The 20,962-nt window shown below is 40.6% G+C and overlaps 1 protein-coding gene across 3 annotated transcripts in view; it reads right to left on the reverse strand.

Moving 5' to 3' along the window:
- The window catches only part of marchf1 (membrane-associated ring finger (C3HC4) 1), a 447,051-nt gene that overhangs the window by 160,872 nt on the left and 265,217 nt on the right, over positions 1-20,962 (reverse strand). For 2 of the 3 annotated variants that reach the window (XM_051929799.1, XM_028805007.2), the window contains exon 3: positions 18,931-19,123. In XM_051929799.1, coding sequence (XP_051785759.1) covers positions 18,931-19,023 — 93 coding nt within the window. In that variant the 5' untranslated portion in view covers positions 19,024-19,123. Of the gene's footprint in view, positions 1-18,930; positions 19,124-19,234; positions 19,464-20,962 lie in introns of those variants that run through there. The other variant, XM_051929800.1, reaches the window with a different exon arrangement.

A 20,962-nucleotide genomic window follows, 5' to 3' on the forward strand; every position in this document is an offset into this window, starting at 1 on the left:
TTGGTGCTAATTTCATTTGAGGAGGACACACCATTTTATACAAGGTGGCAAAGTGCTTTTTGAACAGGTGCATTAGTGACATCTACTGGATCAGACGCCAAAAACAAAGATAAGTAAAAATCTACATATGGTAATTGAGTTGGACAGAGATTCAGAGAGGGATTGATCTTGAGACTTTAAGAATCAATACTGAATCACTTAATCGAAAAATAACGTTGAGTCAGAAAATCGATATTTTTACCCAGAGCTAAAGATGACCCACTTAAAGGTTTTGTTTCTTTCCTAGTGTCTATATAAACACAAGGAAATCCAGTTTCTGTACTACAGCCTGACTGAAGAGGAGGTCTCAACTGCCTCGAAAGCTTGCATATTGTAATCGGTTCAGTTAGCCAATAAAAGGCGTCATTTTGCTTGACTTCTCATTCCAGCCATAATCGCTAACACGTTACATCACCCTACTACTATTACAGAGCTATAATGATTTAAATGGCCACATCAGTGACCTCCTCCATCACTCTGCTCCTGTCCACCCACTATGGTCTAGTGATTCAGGCCATTTGGTTGTTCCCCACACTAACCTACACTCTATGGGTAACAGGGGCTTCAGCTTTATAGGGAATGGATGAGATCAGCCGACTCCAAATCAACTTCATACTCATCAGTTCAGGAAGGCTTTAAATGTACCCTGACATTCGGACCCTTCTTTCAGTTTAAATTCTCTTTCCAGATGATGTGTACCACAAATGAAGTTATTTGTTCAGTGTTTTATTGTAGTATTTATATTTTTATACATTATTTTGGTTCATTGTTGCGTATTCTGTTTCAATGCTTTGTATATTCTTAATTTATCTTTATTTAGTACTAGGGGGCTTTCCCCCCCACCAAACGCTACATGCCGTTGTGAAAAGGGGGGCCGAACGCACCCCAAGGAAACGCAGTCGCTCCTCCGAAACCTCTTTAACAATGATACAATGGGAATCAAATAACAGTTGTGTTTTTTACCTCCTCTTTGCTCGATCAGCTGCTGGTTTGCTTGCTGCTGCTCCTGCAATGCCACATGATCTGCATCTCACATGGCGCTTCAAACATTTTAAAGTCACTGCCTTGTCTCTCTTCTCCCCCAGACATCCTCAAACACTATTCGATCTCTTTTTCGCTGCTCCGTTATTTCACCGAGTGATATTTTCCATTTGTTTGCACTAATGTGATCTTTACTCTCATTTTTTTGAGACCTTCGAATTGTCCTACTTCCATTATTTCTAACTTGCTCTGCATATGTATCATGGGACTTGCTTCCAAAGGTTGTAAGTATGATGTGACTTGACCATCTCGTGGGACGTGAAAGTGTCTCTCCTCAAAACATCACGTCTTGTCGCAGGGAAAAAGTCTTATCCCAAGTTTTTTTTTATAATAGAGAGATTTTATGCAGATGTTAATTGTATCCAGTGTTGTATATTCCTTGATGTTTTTCTGAATTTCTGTGAAGTGATCTGAGCATCGGAAAGGTGCTATATAAATAAAATGTACTATTATTTATTATTATTATGTGATAAAATTTAAAACCTGCACTGTTTCACACTTCTACATTTCATGTGTGTACACAGCAAAAGAGAGCAGGTGGATGGTTGGAGCTGCAAGGCACTATATGTCCCTTAGCCAGCTAAGAGGCCATGCCAAAATGTTCTGGGCTGGGGTTGGTCTCTACAGCAGCAATGCTTCTTCAGACCACAAGTGGGCAGCAACGTTTTTCTACTGCAAGAATTAAGGTTCATGGGAACTCCTGGGAACTGTAGTATTTGTAGAAGCCTCTGTGGAAATACCTGCATCCCATTAGTGCCTCCTAGTAGGCTAGAGGGGTGCCAGAAGTAGCCCTAGAAGGTCCTCCACCTCTTCAGCCAGATGTATTTGAAGTTGAGAGAAGGATAGAGACAAAGAGGAGGAGGAAGAGGAAAGCCGAAAATTAGGCAGGAGTGTTTTGCACGATACTTAGGTAGGACTTGTTTATAGTCCTTTCCTTCACCATCTTTTCCATTTTGTTTAGTTGTATCAATTAAACCCCTTCCTGATTATGGGGTGCCTTTCTGGCTATAGGGGTTGCTCCAGAGCATCACATCTGCCCCAAATTGTCATGGTTTGTTATTCTAGATGCTTTATTGGTAGACAATGCCCAGCTAAAAAATAAATGTCAATTTTGGTTCATTAGGGTTCCTGGAATTCCTATGAACATTAAAAACTCTCCAAAATAAGATATGAAGATGAGCTGAATAAGAACTGAGGAAGAGTGGAGTTGTATGAGGAAGGAGCAGAAGTTTTCTTATAAAGCTTAAAAGTGTGAATTAAACTTTGAATGGAATTTTACAACATGCTGCACGTGAGCACTTGGGGAGCATCTGAGAGGTTCTGTCCTGATAGGACAATCAACCAAAAGGCAGCACCTCTTCTCTCTTCCTCACAGACTAGAGGACTTAACAATAAAATCACATCCGACATGACTCCAGAGGTCCCGGCCCTTCTACCCTGGGGGCTACTTAGACCACTTAGCCACCGAAAGATGGAACCCATTTGGACCACGCATACTCTACATCAGGCATGTCAAACTCACTACCATTGGTGGGCCGCTTTGACTGCCATACGTGCATCAGCGGGCCGCACTGTAACAAATACTATTATACTGTTATACAAAGTTACTGTAGCTTTCTTTCTAATACTGAAAACTTTAAAAAATGTAACACTTAAAGTTTAAAGAAAAGCAATTTATTTCCATAAAGTCTCCATACAACAGTGTAGAATTAGAGTCTTAGCCTCTTAGCTAGGTCCTTATTATATTCATTATATTATATTCATTGCTTATATAGGAGCCTTACAGTGTGAGATTTATTTCTTTTGTCCCGACACTTGGCATCTCTTGTTAGTAACCAGTTTGTCAATATCAGGCTTGAAATGTTGTGCAGCTGCAACTTTTATGAGGGATGAAAGGTGCTCGACGGTAAGTCTTGAGCGATGTGGTGTTTTGGTAGCTTTCATTAATGAAATGAATTGCTCATAAAGGTAAGTGCTTCAGAACATACAGTACTCTCGATGCCAACTTACGGATCTGCACATACGAGGGTGGCAAGCCTGGCACACCAACTTCGTTGTATTTTGCCTTCAGAATAGAATCTGATTGCACTTCAATCAATTCTATTTGGATATTCTCGGGCGCATTCTCAACGTTGTAAGAGAACAGCGCAATGCCCTGTTTGTGTGAACTGAAATCACAAAAATGCTCACTGAATTCATTGCTCAGTAATTTAAGTTGGAAAACAAATCCTCCAAAAATCAAATTTTACTTTACTAAGTTTACTTCAAAGTTTATTTTGTAAAATAAGCCGATATGCAAAAAGCCACCTGACCTACAATAATTTTACAAACTCAAAATCACAAAAATATGTTAATAAACAACTCACCAACTTCTCTTGTCCACTTCAGATCTTCAGCTGTAGTCTGCACTAACCATTCGTTACAATACTAGCACAAAATTACATAAAACTAGAGCAAAAAAACGTGAAAATATGCAAACTATTACTACTTGTGATGGTCAGTTCTGCCCAGTGGCCAGTCTCAGCAGCCCAGCCAGTAGTGTAGTCTGCCAGGGGCGGCTCTAGGCTTGTGGCGGCCCTGGGCAGAGAAAGAATCGGTGGCCCCTTCGCCTGGCAATGTCAATACGGTATCTTATGCACGGCGGATGGCCACATCCATTGCGGACACTGCATAGCCGCCTCGTGCTCATGACACGCTTCTATATGCGCGTGTCCGTAACTTGAAAACCAAGTGGCGGCCCATGATATTCTCATTACGGCAGAACGTTACAATACTACATATAGCTTACTGCTCCGACTCTAGCGACATTTGTAAATACAGCATACTAATTAACAAGAAACACAATGTTTTTCGGCCACATTGCCGTCAGCTGTGTCATTATTTTCTCTGTTTTATATTCAATATATATTGGCGTGGCGGCCCCTGGGATTTGGCGGCACTGTGCAGGTACAGAGTTTGCACATGCCTAAGGCCGCCCCTGCTGCCCGCTGATGCAGCCTAGCACTTCAGTTGTGACGCTGTGGCTCATTAACTTTGGTCAAGGCTCATGACTATACTAGCAGATGACATTTCCGGTACCGTAATGCCATGGGAAAACGCGCTTTTGTCAGAAGGCAGAAGAAAGAAAAGTCAATAAGTAACACCGAAGATGCAGAATGATTCAATCACAAATGATAGTAATCATTTTGTACAAGTTCAGTACTAACTAGGATCTGTCTTGCAGGCCGCATGCGGCCTGGGGGCCGCGTGTTTGACATGCCTGCTCTACATGGTGTAACAAACACCACAACCGAGAAACCATTCCTGACTGAAACTTGCAAGGACCCAAGACGTCCTTGTTTTGGCTTTCTTTTTCTTTTGATTTGACCGCCTTTATTAAACATGGTACCCAGTTGGACCCCGGTCCTTTATGTTATACTGTTTATTTATTTATGCACAATTACAAAAGACACTTTATTCTTTTTCTATGTTAAAACAGATAATTATGCTATAAGAAAAATATACCTTATCTGTGACTGCTTTTGTATTTAGATAAGAGCTGTCTGTATGTCTCACTAATTAGTCAGCGTCTATGACTCTGTGGAACTAGAAGCCCAGAGTTATTTTGTTTAAGGAATGCTGAATAGAGTAGTGCTTAGCTACTGATGAAAAATTGCTGGTCTGATTACACAAGCATGTTTGGCAATAAGCATTCATCCAACTTCTGACATCAGAAGCGTAGGGTAATTACATAAACTCTGAAAGGTAAAGTCAGCTGCCTTGGGAGACAGGAAACTTAGTTTTATTAGCCCGTCAATGCACTAAAACATCACAAAAATGGTCTATTTAATAACTTTCTGCTACATCCTAATATTCGGCCTCATATATACAGTCATATGAAAAAGTTTGGGAACCCCTCTCAGTCTGCATAATAATTGACTCTCCTTTCAACAAAAAAGATAACAGTGATAGGTCTTTCATGTCCTAGGAACATTTGAGTACTGCAGTGTTTTCCGAACAAAGATTTTTAGTGAAGCAGAATTTAGTTGTATGAAATTAAATCAAATGTGAGAGTGACAGCATAGGATCCTCAAAGCAACTCTCCAAAGACCTGAAAACAAAGGTTGTTCAGTCTCCTGGTTTAGGGGAAGGCTACACAAAGCTATCTCAGATGTTTAAACTGTCAGTTTCAACTGTAAGGAATGGAATCAGGGAATGGAAGGCCACAGGCACAGTTGTTGTTAAACCCAGCAAGTCTGGCAGGCCAAGAAAAATACAGGAGCGGCATAGGCGCAGGATTGTGAGAATGGTTACAGACAACCACAGATCACCTCCAAAGACCTGCAAGAACATCTTGCTGCAGATGGTGTATCTGTACATCGTTCTACAATTCTGCACAATTTGCACAAAGAACATCTGTATGGCAGGGTGATGAGAAAGAAGCCCTTTCTGCACTCACACCACAAACAGAGTCGCTTGTTGTATGCAAATGCTCATTTAGAGAAGCCAGATTCATTTTGGAACAAAGGGCTTTGGACTGATGAGACAAAAATGGAGTTATTTGGTCATAACTAAAAGCAATTTGCATGGCGAAGAAGAACAGTGCATTCCAAGAAAAACATCTACTACCTACTGTCAAATTTGGTGGAGGTTCCATCATGCAGTGGGGCTGTGTGGCTAGTTCAGGGACTGGGGCCCTTGTTAAAGTCGAGGGTCAGATGAATTCAACCCAACATCAACAAATTCATCCATCCATTATCCAACCCGCTATATCCTAACTACAGGGTCACAGGGGTCTGCTGGACCCAATCCAAATTTACCGTTTCTCTCTAAAATACTAGAAAAAGTAGTCGCCAGTCAGCTTCAGACACACCTTATGCATTACAATTTATTTGAGAAATTCCAGTCTGGTTTTCGCACTGGTCATAGTACAGAAACGGCACTAACACGGGTTGTAAATGACATTCTGATATCCTCTGATGAAGGAAACTCATCTGTAATTATGTTGTTGGACTTAAGTGCAGCATCTGACACCATCGACCATTCTATTTTACTGCACAGGCTAGAAAATGATGTTGGGCTTACAGGCACCGTGCTCGCTTGGTTTAGTTCTTACTTATCAAATCGATTCCAATATGTACAGAAATGTGCTGACAGTACTCCATCATTATACACAGAAGTTCAATATGGTGTCCCGCAGGGCTCAGTACTGGGACCTTTACTGTTTTCACTGTACATGCTTCCACTGGGATCTCTCATTAGGAAACATAATGTTAATTTTCACTCGTATGCAGATGACACCCAGTTATACCTTTCATTTAAATCAAATGAAGTTTCTCCAATGTGGTCTTTAATTAGTTGTGTTAGTGAATTAAAGGAGTGGATGAATAAGAACTACTTGTCTTTAAATACAGATAAAACAGAGATGTTAATTGTTGGAGGGAATGATGCTGATCACAATAATATTTTGTCATCATTTAACTCAATGGGAATCCCAGTCAATTTTACTGAATCAGCCCGCAATCTAGGAGTTATCTTTGACTCTAGCATGTCATTTAAAGCGCATATTACAAAGTTGTCCAAAACATGTTTCTTCCATCTTAAAAATGTTAGGAAATTAAGGCGCTTTTTAAATAAACAGGATTCTGAGAAACTAATTCATGCATTTATCTCTAGTAGGATTGACTACTGCAATGAGGTGTTCACTGGATGTTCAAACTGTTCTTTATACAGCCTCCAGTTAATCCAAAATGCGGCTGCGAGAATTATTACAAGAACAAGAAAATACGAACACATAACTCCAGTTCTTAAATCCTTACACTGGCTCCCGGTTAAGTTCAGGGCAGATTTCAAAATCCTTCTTTTAACATATAAATCATTAAATGGTCGAGGTCCGGCTTACTTGTCTGAACTTATCATGACTTACAAACCAGAGCGCACATTAAGATCTCAAGATGCCGGTCTGCTTATGATTCCAAGGATTAATAAAATAACAGTGGGGGGTCGAGCTTTTAGTTACAGGGCCCCTAAACTGTGGAATGGTCTGCCTGCTACTATAAGAGATGCCCCTTCGGTCTCAGCTTTTAAATCCCGGCTGAAAACTCACTACTTCAGTTTAGCATATCCTGACTAGAGCTGCTGATTAACTGTACAGACTGCATCTCTGTTGTTAGTCATTAGCACTTAAACATAAGAAACATGACAGTTATAATTGGATACTAACCCTCACTTATTCTGTTTTTCTTCTCGGTACTCAAATGTGGCACTTGGTGCCACGGCCCACCTGCCAAGTTGTTTTGCCTGCCTAAGGAAAAGTCATCCCAGATGGAGGATCGCAGGAATCGTGGGAGAGAGGGGTCCTTTCATCGGATTGGCTGGCCCAGCACTGTTTCAGCTGTGGAATGGCCAAATGGGGGAGGCAGCTTGAAGGATGAGGTCTCCAGGACTCTATACAAATACAAATCTTATTATGGGATATATCATCTACTGTTAAATTCTGCTCTGTACTTCTAAAATTTATATATATATATTTTTTTTTTATTTCTTACTATATTGAGAAATTGTTCTGTGTACTGTATTGTATTGTATTGACCCCCTTCTTTTGACACCCACTGCACGCCCAATCTACCTGGAAAGGGGTCTCTCTCTTTGAACTGCCTTTCCCAAGGTTTCTTCCATTTTTCCCTACTAGGTTTTTTTGGGAGTTTTTCCTTGTTTTCTTAGAGAGTCAAGGCTGGGGGGCTGTCAAGAGGCAGGGCCTGTTAAAGCCCATTGCGGCACTTCCTGTGTGATTTTGGGCTATACAAAAATAAACTGTATTGTATTGTATTGTAATCCCAGCCAACACAGGGCGCAATGCAGGAAACAAGCCCTGGGCAGGGCACCAGCCCACCGCAGGGTGTGCACACACACATGCACACACACCAAGTACACACTAGGGACAATTTAGAATTGCCAATGCACCTAACCTGCATGTCTTTGGACTGTGGGAGGAAACCGGAGCACCCGGAGGAAACCAATGCAGACACGGGGAGAACATGCAGACTCCACGCAGGGAGGACCTGTGAAGCAAACCTGGGTCTCCTAACTGCAAGGCAGCAGCGCTACCCACTGCACCACCATGCTGCCATATCAACAAATTCTTCAGGATAATGTTCAAGCATCAGTCACAAAGTTGAAGTTACACAGGGGTTAGATATTCCAACAAGACAATGACCCAAAACACAGTTCAAAATCTACAAACGCATTCATGCAGAGGGAGAAGTACAATGTTCTGGAATGGCCGTCACAGTCCTCTGACTTGAATGTCATTGAAAATCTATGGGATGATTTGAAGCAGGCTGTCCATGCCTGGCAGCCATCAAATTGAACTGAACTGGAGAGATTTTGTATGAAGAATGGTCAGAAATACCTCCATCCAGAATCCAGACACTCATCAAAGGCTATAGGAGGACAGCGTCTAGAGGCTTTTAGATTTACAAAAGGAGGTGCAACTAAGTATTGATGTCATACCTCTGTTGGGGTGCCCAAATTTATACACTTGTCTAATTTTGTTATGATGCATATTGCATATTTTCTGTTAATCCAATAAACTTAATGTCACTGCTGAAATCCTACTGTTCCCATAAGGCATGTCATATATTAAAAGGAAGTTGCTACTTTGAAAGCTCAGCCAATGAGAAACAAAAATCCAAAGAATTAAGAGGGGTTCCCAAACTTTTTCATATGACTGTTGTGGGAGATGGCCGGTCATTCATCCCGGCCAATACCCCCAGGCCACTAGATGGAGCCCTCTCTGTAGCATGGAAGTGCCCCAAAGACCAGCAGGGAATCATGGACAATGGAGTTTTTATTCCCGACCCTGCTGGACACTGTGGGGCCCACCAGAGAATGCTGTAGGGAGGCTCAAGGACTTATAGGCGCCCTATAACCCGGAAGTACGTCCTGACCACATGACCAGAAGAAACGACGTGCTTCCGGGATGAAGAGAAGGAATTTTAATCTGACCTGGAAGTGATAACAAGTCATGGACTGCAGGGTTGGAACCACTTCCAGGTCAGGGACTATAAAGGACTGTGGGAAACCCCAGACGAGTGAGCTGAGCTGGGTGGAAGGATGGCAATGCGTCTGGGAGTGGAGGATTGGTTATTGATTAGTGATTTGTGTATTATATGAGTATAATGGAGTGTAGAGTGCTTGGTGTACATTATTATTATAAAATAAAGTCATATTGGACTTTTACCTGGTGTCTGACGTTTGGTCTGAGGGTTCAAGGGGTCGACAGTGCCTCTATCTTTCACACTGTATATATATATATATATATATATATATATATATATATATATATATATATATATATATATATATATATATATATACTGTATATATACTGAGACGCGTGAGTCACTGTCTTCCATCCGAAAGACAAGGCTCAGTCTGAGGCTTCAGAACAACCAACTTTATTACTCAACTTAAAACAAGATTAGCAAGCATATTTATTGAAGCGGGAGCTACCATTCCATGACACACAGGCATAGCACTCAAGCAGTTACTTCATTAGTCATTCTGCTTCGACTCCCTCCTTCAGTTCAGGCATCGATAACCCTCCTCGTCAGGTTGGTCCCGCGGCTGGGATTGGATCGTCCTTTGAGGATAGGGCACAATGAGAAAGTGGGACAGTTCATTGGCCAAATTAAAGTGCCCCGTGGATCGGTGATCGGTCTATGGCTGACATGCAAATTGTGCAGGGGATGCAACGCATCATTCGGGCAGTGAGTCTGCTATGGCTGATGGACGGGTTGCGAGATGGGGCTGCAAACTTGTCATTGAGGCAGAGAGCCTGACACTGTCTGGCAGGCACAGCACTATATATATCAATATATATAAAAGCCAAATACCACTGACTCACTCATCATGAAATCTCCCAAACCATGAGGACCTGGGACTTGAAATTCGGAATGTAGGTCACCCTTGGCCCATAGGCGCTCGCTAAGAAACGGTTTTAAAAATTTTGTGGTCCAAGTGCGAAAACTCCAACATCTGTCTGTTTGTCTGCCTGTATGAACTACCTAACGGATTTATATCGGGTTTTTTTCTATAATTTGCTTGAACATTCCATTGATGTTACACTTTCTCATTTTGCTAAGTATCATAGTTTTCTTGCGGTACCAATTCATTAGCACAAATCCCAAAGAGACTCATCGGGCTGCAGGGCCCTCCTCACTCACGCGTCTGCCTCGGGGCGTAACCTTAACTCTGCTTAGTTAGCAAATGAGAGAACTACTAATGGATTTAGATCTGTTTTTTTTCTATTATTTGCTTAAACATTCTAGCTGATTTTGTGACCGTCATCGCACGCACTAAGAAATCATAGTTTTCTTGCAGGAGTGATATATTCGCACTAATCCAAGACAGAAGCTGCAGGCTGAGTGGAGGGGGAAGCATGACGTCAAGAGTGGGGAGCCGGGCACGACCCTCCTCACTGTCCTGTTTCACTACTACGAGGGATGAGCCGTGGGGGCCGAATAGTATATATATATATATATATATATATTATATATATATATATATATATATATATATATATTTGCAGCTGGAGATCCACAAAGGGAGAAAAATGAATCACGTATCATATAGTAGTTTTATTCCTCAGCTTTCAACCCCTGCCAGGGGTCTTCATCAGAGGATAATGCTTAGATTTACAAGAATCAAAGGCAATATATAGCAAAAAATTAGGTGGATTGGCTAAGTCAGTGTGATCGGGGGTATGGGGGCGGTATTGGGTGTAAAGTCTTGTTTATTATGAACATGTTCTTCTTAAGTTTGCATATGCTGGATTTATGTCCAAGTGTTGATGGACATAAATCCAGCATATGCAAACTTAAGAAGAACATGTTCATAATAAACAAACTGTACACCCAATACCCCCCCCCCCCCTGATCACACTGACTTAGCCAACACCCACCAGCCCCCCCCCCCCACACACACCCCCTCCACGTAATTTTTTGCTATATATTGCCTTTGATTCTGCCTCAATAGCCTATTTGATTTCTCTAAAAGTAAGGTTGTGTTGAGTGGATCAAGTTCAGTGACATGTGGGGACACTGTTTCCAGTTTGACGCCATTTCTTCCAGGGACATCAATACTTAAAGTGTTGGACCAGAAGACAGTTTTTGGGTGGGGTTCAGCTGCCCTCACTGGGCGGTTTCTCGGAACTGCAGAGGAAGAAAGCGGTAGCACTGTACAGTTAGTGTGGGCGCCCCCTCTTGCCTGGGAGTGGTATTGTAAGCATCAACAAAGTCCGGTTCAATGATCCTTATGTGTCCATGCGTGACAATAAACATATCTTACAGAATGCAGTCCTGAAGTTTAAAAATCAGGAGTGGTCTCCCCTAGACTTTCTCGTATACTCAGCTATGGGGATGGATATTTGAGGAGTAAATCACAAAACAATGAATAAATTACAATAAAGAAACCTCAACAACAAATCAAATCAAATTAATAATATATTGAACAATTATAAAAGTAAAGTTGAATAAATTGGACTGTCCAGCTGCATGAATAAAAAAGTACCACTTCCGGTTAGCGGAAAAAGCTCAAAAGTTGATAGAAATCTATGTTTTGTACCTAATACTTGTATGCAAAATTTGGTTGACCTGAGTGAAAGCGTACTCAAGTTATCGTGTTTACACACACACACACAGACACACACACAGACAATTCCAAAAACGGTATTTTCTGACTCAGGGAGATCTAAAACGTTGCGATTCATCAAAATCTCAAGATTGAATTTTTGGACGATTACAATACTTTCCCTATGAGAAAGTGAATCGGACTCCGGGAGGTCTAAAATGTCGACATTCATCAAATTCTTGGGGTCAAAATTTTGGAGGACTACAATACTTTCCCTATACTTCGTATATGAGAAAGTAAAAAGGGCACATGTTGATTGTGTTAACTCATCATGTTGCCACAAGGCTATCCCCCGCATGTTGTCCTGCTACAAAATGACAAACACACGTCAGGCACATTGTAGCACATACAGTAAAACATCCATCCATCCATCCATTATCCAATCCGCTATATCCTGACTACAGGGTGACGGGGGTCTGCTGGAGCCAATCCCAGCCAACATAGGGCGCAAGGCAGGAAACAAACTCCGGGCAGGGCGCCAGCCTACCGCGGGGCATACAGTAAAACAGCGAGAAGAAATTCAATTTTTGTTTTGGCTGACACATTTATATGCTACAAGCCAACTGACATCTCCAGCTCCAGAAGAAGAGCAAAATAATGAGGTGGAGAAAGAGGGATCATCCCATGAAGAACACAGTAAACAGCGTGATGGCTGCAGATGAAAACTACTGTATAACAATGAGAGATAAACATACAGCCAGTGACTAACAAACAGCGTCAGTGGTCCATGACAATTCACCAGCGTTCACAATGCTAACTCAGCACCCTCGTGTAGCCTTGCATTTCTCTTACAGTCCACCACCAGACACTGAGTATATTGATCAGTAAAGCCTGGTGAGGATGACACTCCAAAAGAATTCATAAAGTAGCATAACACAGGATTAAGTGAAGGCTCTATACCGCGAGAGCTGGTAAAGGTCAGACTAAAAGAGAATTAGATATTACACATTAAAAAAAATCTGTGCAGATAAGAGAAAGTCCATCCATCCATCCATCTTCCAACCCGCTGAATCCGAACACAGGGTCACGGGGGTCTGCTGGAGCCAATCCCAGCCAACACAGGGCACAAGGCAGGAACCAATCCTGGGCAGGGTGCCAACCCACCGCAGCATAAGAGAAAGTATTTTTTTTTAGAAGAAGAGTCCCCTAAACTACTTTCTGTAATAAAACGAACAAAAAAGAATTCAAAAGCTTAAGAAAGGAGGCCAAAAGAGTTGCCAAGATGCAGTTTGAAAACAACAAGTCCACAAATGCAATCTTAAATAGTAGAAAAATAATCAGCAAACCAGCAAATAAGAAAGCAATACTCACAAAGACAAGCAAACTCCACCTGAGCAAACAAATAAACTGCAAATGGACTTCACTTCCCAGCCTGCCCTTATTGGCTGGGGGGTGGTCCTTTAACAGTGATGGATGGGTAGCCCCGCCTCTTGGGGATCCACCCACAAAATACAAGGAACATCAGAGAACAGGATTTCTTCATTAGGATTGAAAAAAATGAACAAAGAAGACGGCAAAAAGAAATTCAAACATAAGCCAGGAGAGGACAACAGGCTTAACCATGGCATGAAGAAACAGAAGAGATGTTATAAATAAAAATAAGATGGTAGAATAATTTAATATTGTCAAATGCAATTCAAATTCCCAAAATTGGAGTAGAAATGAATATTACACATTAAAAGATATATATCAAATAAAAACATATATTAAAAACTTAGGGGGCTTACCCCCTGCTCACTTTGCTTGCCAACCGCCCTGACCTGCGCTATGCGTGCGTTGTGAAGTGGGGGGCTGAATGCACCGCAAGGAGACGCGGTCGCTCCTCCGAAACCCCCTCTTAAACGGTGACACAATGAGAAACTAATACAGTTTTTATTTTTTACCTCCTTTTTTGCTCAATCAGCTGCTGGCTTGCTGCTGCTGCCATGCCGTGTGATCCGCATCTCGCATGGCGCTTTGAACATTTAAAAGCCTGTACAGCAGCTGTCTTTGTCATCTACTCTTTGTCTTTTATTTCCGGTGGTTAAATCTCTTGGCACTCTTGGTTAAGTTTCGCGGGACATGAGCTCTTGATATTTTTTAGTTTAGAATTTAAAAAAGAAATACGAATCTGAAAATCTAACAACATCACATTAAAGTTCGATAAATTCTGAAAAGAATGATACCAAACATACATATGCAGGTTTTAAAATAAGCCTGATTTAAAGCGTGACATAAAAACGTCACATTGAATCGTTGCACTTTTCGGCTTAGGATTTTATATTTAGAGAGAGTAGATAAAATATTTAAAACATCGCTTTTTGCAATTGTGTTGTTTCTGATCCATTTGTGCTTTCACTTTTTTGTAAGGTTACAGGTGATCTGCCCATTTTGATGTATTTTGTATTTTCTTGTTATCTTTAGGAATTTAGGTTTTTAATTTCTGGATTTTTGGCTAAGAAAAATTATGGTGACATTCCATAGATTGTTTCAGTTTTTCTGTTCTTTTTAATTTTGTGCATTGAATTTTGAATGATCTGTTTAATTAATTGTGTCAGACATGGTTTACTTTGTTTCTTTTTAATATAAGTTTAAAAAAGAAAAACGTTGTTTATTGTTCATCCTTTCCAAATATCTGACAATGAACGGTGTCACACACACACGGTTAGGGGACAACTAAAGGACTTGAATAAAAGTAAATCCACGCCTGACCAGGGGGTGGCGAAGTGCACTGATTCTCTCTCTCAATTCCTTGCAGACCATTCTCGGGAAAGTCCCGCCCGGTTCTGGGGCAACCAATGATATCACTGCCTGTTCTGGCCCTGATGACATCACTTCCTCTACTTGCATTTAACGGCCTCCATTTTAAGGCAGAGAGTCAGTTCTGTTTTGGACTCAGTCATGTGAACATGTCTGTTCTTTTTGATCGATTCTGCAGCCGGGAAAAATTATACGGGTGGCTGCCCCAAATCTTTCCAATGTCTCTTTGTTGTTGTTGTGCCAACAGTTTCTCATTGGAATTTAAGTGAGTGTGATGAGAGAGGTTCATGGCGTTCTAAATTTTAAATAATTAATCGAGAGTCCTGGAGGGTGCAGGCTCTGAGAGGTTGAAGGTGAACATGTTGGCTGATTGCGTAGTCATGTGCAAATGTGAGCAGGTCAGCCAAGTGCTTTATTCACACTTCGGAGTAGTTGGGGGATACAACCTGCACCCTATAGGGCCTGTAAAGGGAAAAAATTTAAAGATCAAAGCAAAGAAAGCAAGAAAGAGGAAGAAGGGACGGCGGTTAAGGGTGTAAGAAAGAGGCATGATGGGAAGGAGCCCATACTATAAGGACAAATACCCCAGGGAAAGTGATCAACAAGGCCTGCACTCGAGTGTGGGGCTGGAGAAGTGGCGCTCCAATTAGCAACGTAGGAGAGTAGAAGCGGTCCTGTTGTACGCCGCCTCGCTTAGGACACCGAAGAACTGGCTGAGGGGTCCGGGGAGAAGCCATACGGGGTCTGGTGGTGGGAACCTGAACTCAGGATTAATGATTGACTGCACCTGTCAGTGGGCTTCTCCTTGTGCTGAAAGGTCCTGATGGGAGGAGATGCCGGATAACAGAAAGAGACATTGGGGCTCGTGACTGTCTGAAAAGAAGAACCTGCCTGGAATTTTAACCTCATTTTAATTGGGATTGTTTATTGATTTTACCCGCCATGTTTCACATTATTTTACTGGATTATTCATTTATCGACCATTTGGTATGCGCTGCACTTTTGAACACTCTTTGTCTGTTGATTTAAAATAAAACACTTAACCACTTTGCACCAAGCTCATGCTGACTGCGTGTGTGTGTGTGTGTGTGTGTTCTCATTTGCTCAGCTCATCCTCGGATACTTCATCGACGGTTCTGGGTTCAAGGAACTCCTGGAAGCAACCAGGGAAGGTGGGGCTGACCCCGACCATCACAGCCATTCAATCTTAACAACAAGAGACCAAAAAATCATCAAAATAAAAAGGAACAAAAGCTTTCCCATATATCTTTTTTTCCCTACAGTATCTATTGTGTTAATTAATTAAGAGCCACACCATCTGCACTTCAGAAGAGGTCACCCACCTGACGGCCAGTACTTGGGTGGGAGACCATTGAGGAAAAAATTTGGGTTGCTGCTGGAAGAGGTGCTGGTGAGACCAGCAGGGGGCGCTTCACCTGTGGCCTGAATGTAGATCCCAATGTCCCAGTGCAGTTAGATAGATAGATATGAAAGGCACTATATAATAGATAGATAGATAGATAGATAGATAGATAGATAGATAGATAGATAGATAGATAGATAGATAGATAGATAGATAGATATGAAAGGCACTATATAATCGATAGATAGATAGATAGATAGATAGATAGATAGATAGATAGATAGATAGATAGATATGAAAGGCACTATATAATCGATAGATAGATGTGAAAGGCACTATATAATCAATAGATAGATAGATAGATATGAAAGGCACTATATAATCGATAGATAGATAGATAGATAGATAGATTACTATGAAAGGCACTATATAATCAATAGATAGATGTGAAAGGCACTATATAATCAATAGATAGATAGATAGATAGATAGATATGAAAGGCACTATATAATCGATAGATAGATGTGAAAGGCACTATATAATCAATAGATAGATAGATAGATATGAAAGGCACTATATAATCGATAGATAGATAGATAGATAGATAGATAGATAGATAGATATGAAAGGCACTATATAATCGATAGATAGATAGATAGATAGATAGATAGATAGATAGATAGATAGATTACTATGAAAGGCACTATATAATCGATAGATAGATATGAAAGGCACTATATATTTGATAGATAGATAGATAGGAAAATCACTATATAATCGATCGATAGATAGATAGATAGATAGATGTGAAAGGCACTATATAATTGATAGATAGATATGAAAGGCACTATATAATCGATAGATAGATGTGAAAGGCACTATATAATAGATAGATAGATAGATAGATAGATAGATAGATAGATAGATAGATAGATAGATAGATAGATATGAAAGGCACTATATAATCGATAGGTAGATAGATAGATGTGAAAGGCACTATATAATAGATAGATAGATAGATAGATAGATAGATAGATAGATAGATAGATAGATATGAAAGGCACTATATATTCGATAGATAGATAGATATGAAAATCACTATATAATCGATTGATAAATAGATAGATGTGAAAGGCACTATATAATCGATAGATAGATAGATAGATGTGAAAGGCACTATACAATAGATAGATAGATGTGAAAGGCACTATATAATCGATAGATAGATAGATAGATAGATAGATAGATAGATAGATAGATAGATAGATAGATAGATAGATAGATAGATAGATAGATAGATAGATATGTGAAGACCCCTGCTGCAGTGGTCATCATAATGTATTTTAAGGTTGTCTTCACTGGTGGACTTTCATGAGTTGTTCAGTTACAACAGACACTAAAGTCAATATCCCAATAAAAAAAGAAATCAGATGCCTATTCTGTTCCCCATGTTCTACTATAAAGAAATCTCACTGTGTGTTGGCGTTCTTCCAGCTTCAAGAACAAGACATGGAGTGCTAGAAACGTGTCCAAGAAATGTTGGACCCGAACTCCTAATTGGCTATGAGACATGATAGGATTGCCTGCTGTTATTTGGATTTCTGCTTGTTGGACTGCTCTTTGGCTTTAAGTTTTAATCAATAATACTGGATGAAAAACTTGTGCTTTGAATTATTTTAGTAACTCCAGCTGAGTTTAAAGATATGTGGACAGTATAACCCTGATTATCTCTACAGTATGTTCCCAAAGGGTGGTCCGGACACTTTTTGGAGGACAGTCGCCAAACTGTGCTAATGATAATGAGTGAGTGCTCACCATTAATGAGGAGGAGGAGGATCATCAAACGTTGATGATACTGAGGGAGTTCCATTACCTGCTGGGTGTTGCTTATAAAAGTAAGAATGCGCTCACTCTGTACACCAAGGGGTGCCCGCTTCTTAAAGTCCACAGTAAATGCACAAAGGGGTGTCTTTAGTATTTCTGAAGGTACGCACACTCTGGACATTGAGGGGCCGGTCTTCAAACAGTGATGATAATGAGTGTGCACTGTTATTGCAAGTAAATGCCAGGGGTCATCAAACTCTTGTGATACTGAGTGGGCACCACTACCCACTGGGCACTGTTTATGAATGTAAATGTATACACTCAGTACACCAAGGGGCACATGTTCCTTAAAGTCCAGGACAGATACACAAAGGGGTGCCGCTTGTGCTATTGACACCAAGAAGGACACACACACACACCCCACACACACAGGTGATCAAAGTATAATAATATCGATTAGCTGCTAAGGACAATGAGGAGCAACATGCGTTTACCTCACTTAGGGCTCCAAATGGGCTTCACCTGGCACAGCTCTGCCCTGCAATTTAGTGACCACAAATGTAAAATTCAACGCTTAACGGTCAGACACCGTAAAAAGGTAAATGCAGAGTTCATCGACGGGGTCTCAGGGAGTTGTTACACTTGACAGTTTTGGGAGCGCATCACAGATGGACGAGCCACCACTTTATCTCCTCAGGCTGACTTAACAAATGAATGAAGGCAGCAGCAGACATGTTTGGGTTCTTTAGGGCTTCAGGGCAATTTAAGGCTGCTCAGCACAGCACACCTTACACTTACAGTCGTTAAAACTTTAGGAATTTAACATATTTATGGCCTAACACAGTACTCTCCGGGGCCTAATAAATCCCAAACTTTTGGTACACGACAGTTTTGTTCAACTGTTTTTATATACCAAATTTAAAAACATTCATTCAGCAATGACACCGAATCAGGCTGTTAACTTCTACCTATTAAGGGTCATGGCATCTGCCAAGGGTCATTTTCTTTAATAGATGGTTTCACATTATGCAGACGGGCAGGAATTTATAACACAATAATCAAAACAAATTAAGGCCAAAAAAAAAAAAATTATAGAAAAGTCAAAAAATGAACATTATTATCTTTACCCAGAATTTCATTACAGACATTAAAACAGCATATTGTCTTATTTGCAAGTGTTTCTTCATGGCATCATGTACAGTACATTATTCTACTAAATATGCCAAGTGTCGTTGAAAGCAACATCAGCTTACCTCAGAATCCTTTTTTTCTTTGTTTCGACTTGCACTTCTTCCATTGCTGGCTGTTTCCCTGACAGGGACAACCGAGATCTGCTGGAGAGGCATTTTACAGGCAATGACACCTGGCTAACTTCCTTATTTCTTCACCCCTCCAAGACAGGATGTATACATAATTGTTTAAATCCATGGTGTGTCCGGTGGCATTCTGGTAAAATTAAAAACAAAAAAAGGAAAAACAAAACAATCCAGTGTTAAACAGACAATCTGATCAAAGTGCCGTGTCTTTATTTTAAACACAGAAATTAACAAGTCATACCAAGTGTTGCATACAAACTCAAGTAGGAAAGCCTGCTCTGTGCAAGGATCTCTTAATGCTAGTTATTACAAGCATGCTGCGATACGAACAGCCCCCTGGTGCACAGCAGCCAATTCACTTTCTACGCTACCTAATAACTGTCATGGAAACGAGGAGAAGTCTTGGGTTTGCAGTCCTTGATTACGAGCCGCTTCTGCTAATGGCGCAACTTTCCATGTCTGGAGTGGCAAACGCGATCAGAGAAGCTGCGCCGTTGTCTTGGTGAATAGGCATCAGGTTGAGAAGGCTTAGGGTCCTATTTTAAAAATCCAAATCCTATCCTTCTTGAGGAGCATAGATAGCACGCTGAGTCGTTCAGGCATGTAATCCTCTTAGATCAAAGGATCGACCCGAAGCGGAATAAGCAACAAATGGGGCAGAAAATGAACAAGCGCAAGAGGAACAAGAACACCGTCATCTACATACACAGATAGATAGATAGATAGATAGATAGATAGATAGATAGATAGATAGATAGATAGATAGATAGATAGATAGATAGATAGATAGATAGATAGATAATTCTTTACATTTATTTAGCAGTTTTCTCACTACTCAAAGTGCTCTCCACACAGGGAGGACCCGGGAAGCAAACACACAATCTCCTTACTGCAAAGCAGTGTCTATCTATCTATCTATCTATCTATCTATCTATCTATCTATCTATCTATCTATCTATCTATCTATCTATCTATCTATTGTATTATACAGTGCCTTTCACATCTATCTATCTATCTATCTATCTATCTATCTATCTATCTATCTATCTATCTATCTATCTATCTATCTATCTATCTATCTATCTATCTATTGTATTATACAGTGCCTTTCACATCTATCTATCTATCTATCTATCTATCTATCTATCTATCTATCTATCTATCTATCTATCTATCTATCTATCTATCTATTGTATTATACAGTGCCTTTCACATCTATCTATCTATCTATCTATCTATCTATCTATCTATCTATCTATCTATCTATCTATCTATCTATCTATCATATAGTGCCTTTCACATCTATCTATCTATCTATCTATCTATCTATCTATCTATCTATCTATCTATCTATCTATCTATCTATCTATTGTATTATACAGTGCCTTTCACATCTATCTATCTATCTATCTATCTATCTATCTATCTATCTATCTATCTATCTATCTATCTATCTATCTATCTATCTATCTCTTGCTGTCTGTGTGTTGCTCGATTAGTGCTGTCTGGGGTGGGCGTGTTCGAGTCGTGGGAAGCCGACGGGCGTCGAGCTCTCTGTGTAAGTCTTTTACTTTTTCTCCTTTTTTCTTTCTCTTAGTTGTTTTTCTTAGTGTTTTGTCTTAGAATTGTTTTTTTTTATAGTTTTTACTGTTAAGACGCGGCTTTGGCGGTTATCGCCATGGCCGTGTCCAAAGGCAGGGCTCCTGGTTTGTTACCAAAGGCATTTGAAAATCTTTCACGCCGTCATGGCGCAAAGGTCCTGGTGGACCCCCAGGTTTCTGCCGAAGCATGTGTGGTGGGAGTAGGAAAAGTTGTCGGCTATAAAAATGTCCTATCCGCCTCCAGAATGAACAAGGCTGTGGTTGTTTTTTTAAACGACGAGTCTCTTGTGAATACACTCGTTGAAGAAGGGGTTGTTATCAATGGCGCATTAGTTCCTGTCCTGCCGTTATCAGCGCCTGCGAAGAAA

This window comes from Erpetoichthys calabaricus, chromosome 7 (assembly GCF_900747795.2).
Source record: "Erpetoichthys calabaricus chromosome 7, fErpCal1.3, whole genome shotgun sequence".
Lineage (NCBI taxonomy): Eukaryota > Metazoa > Chordata > Cladistia > Polypteriformes > Polypteridae > Erpetoichthys > Erpetoichthys calabaricus.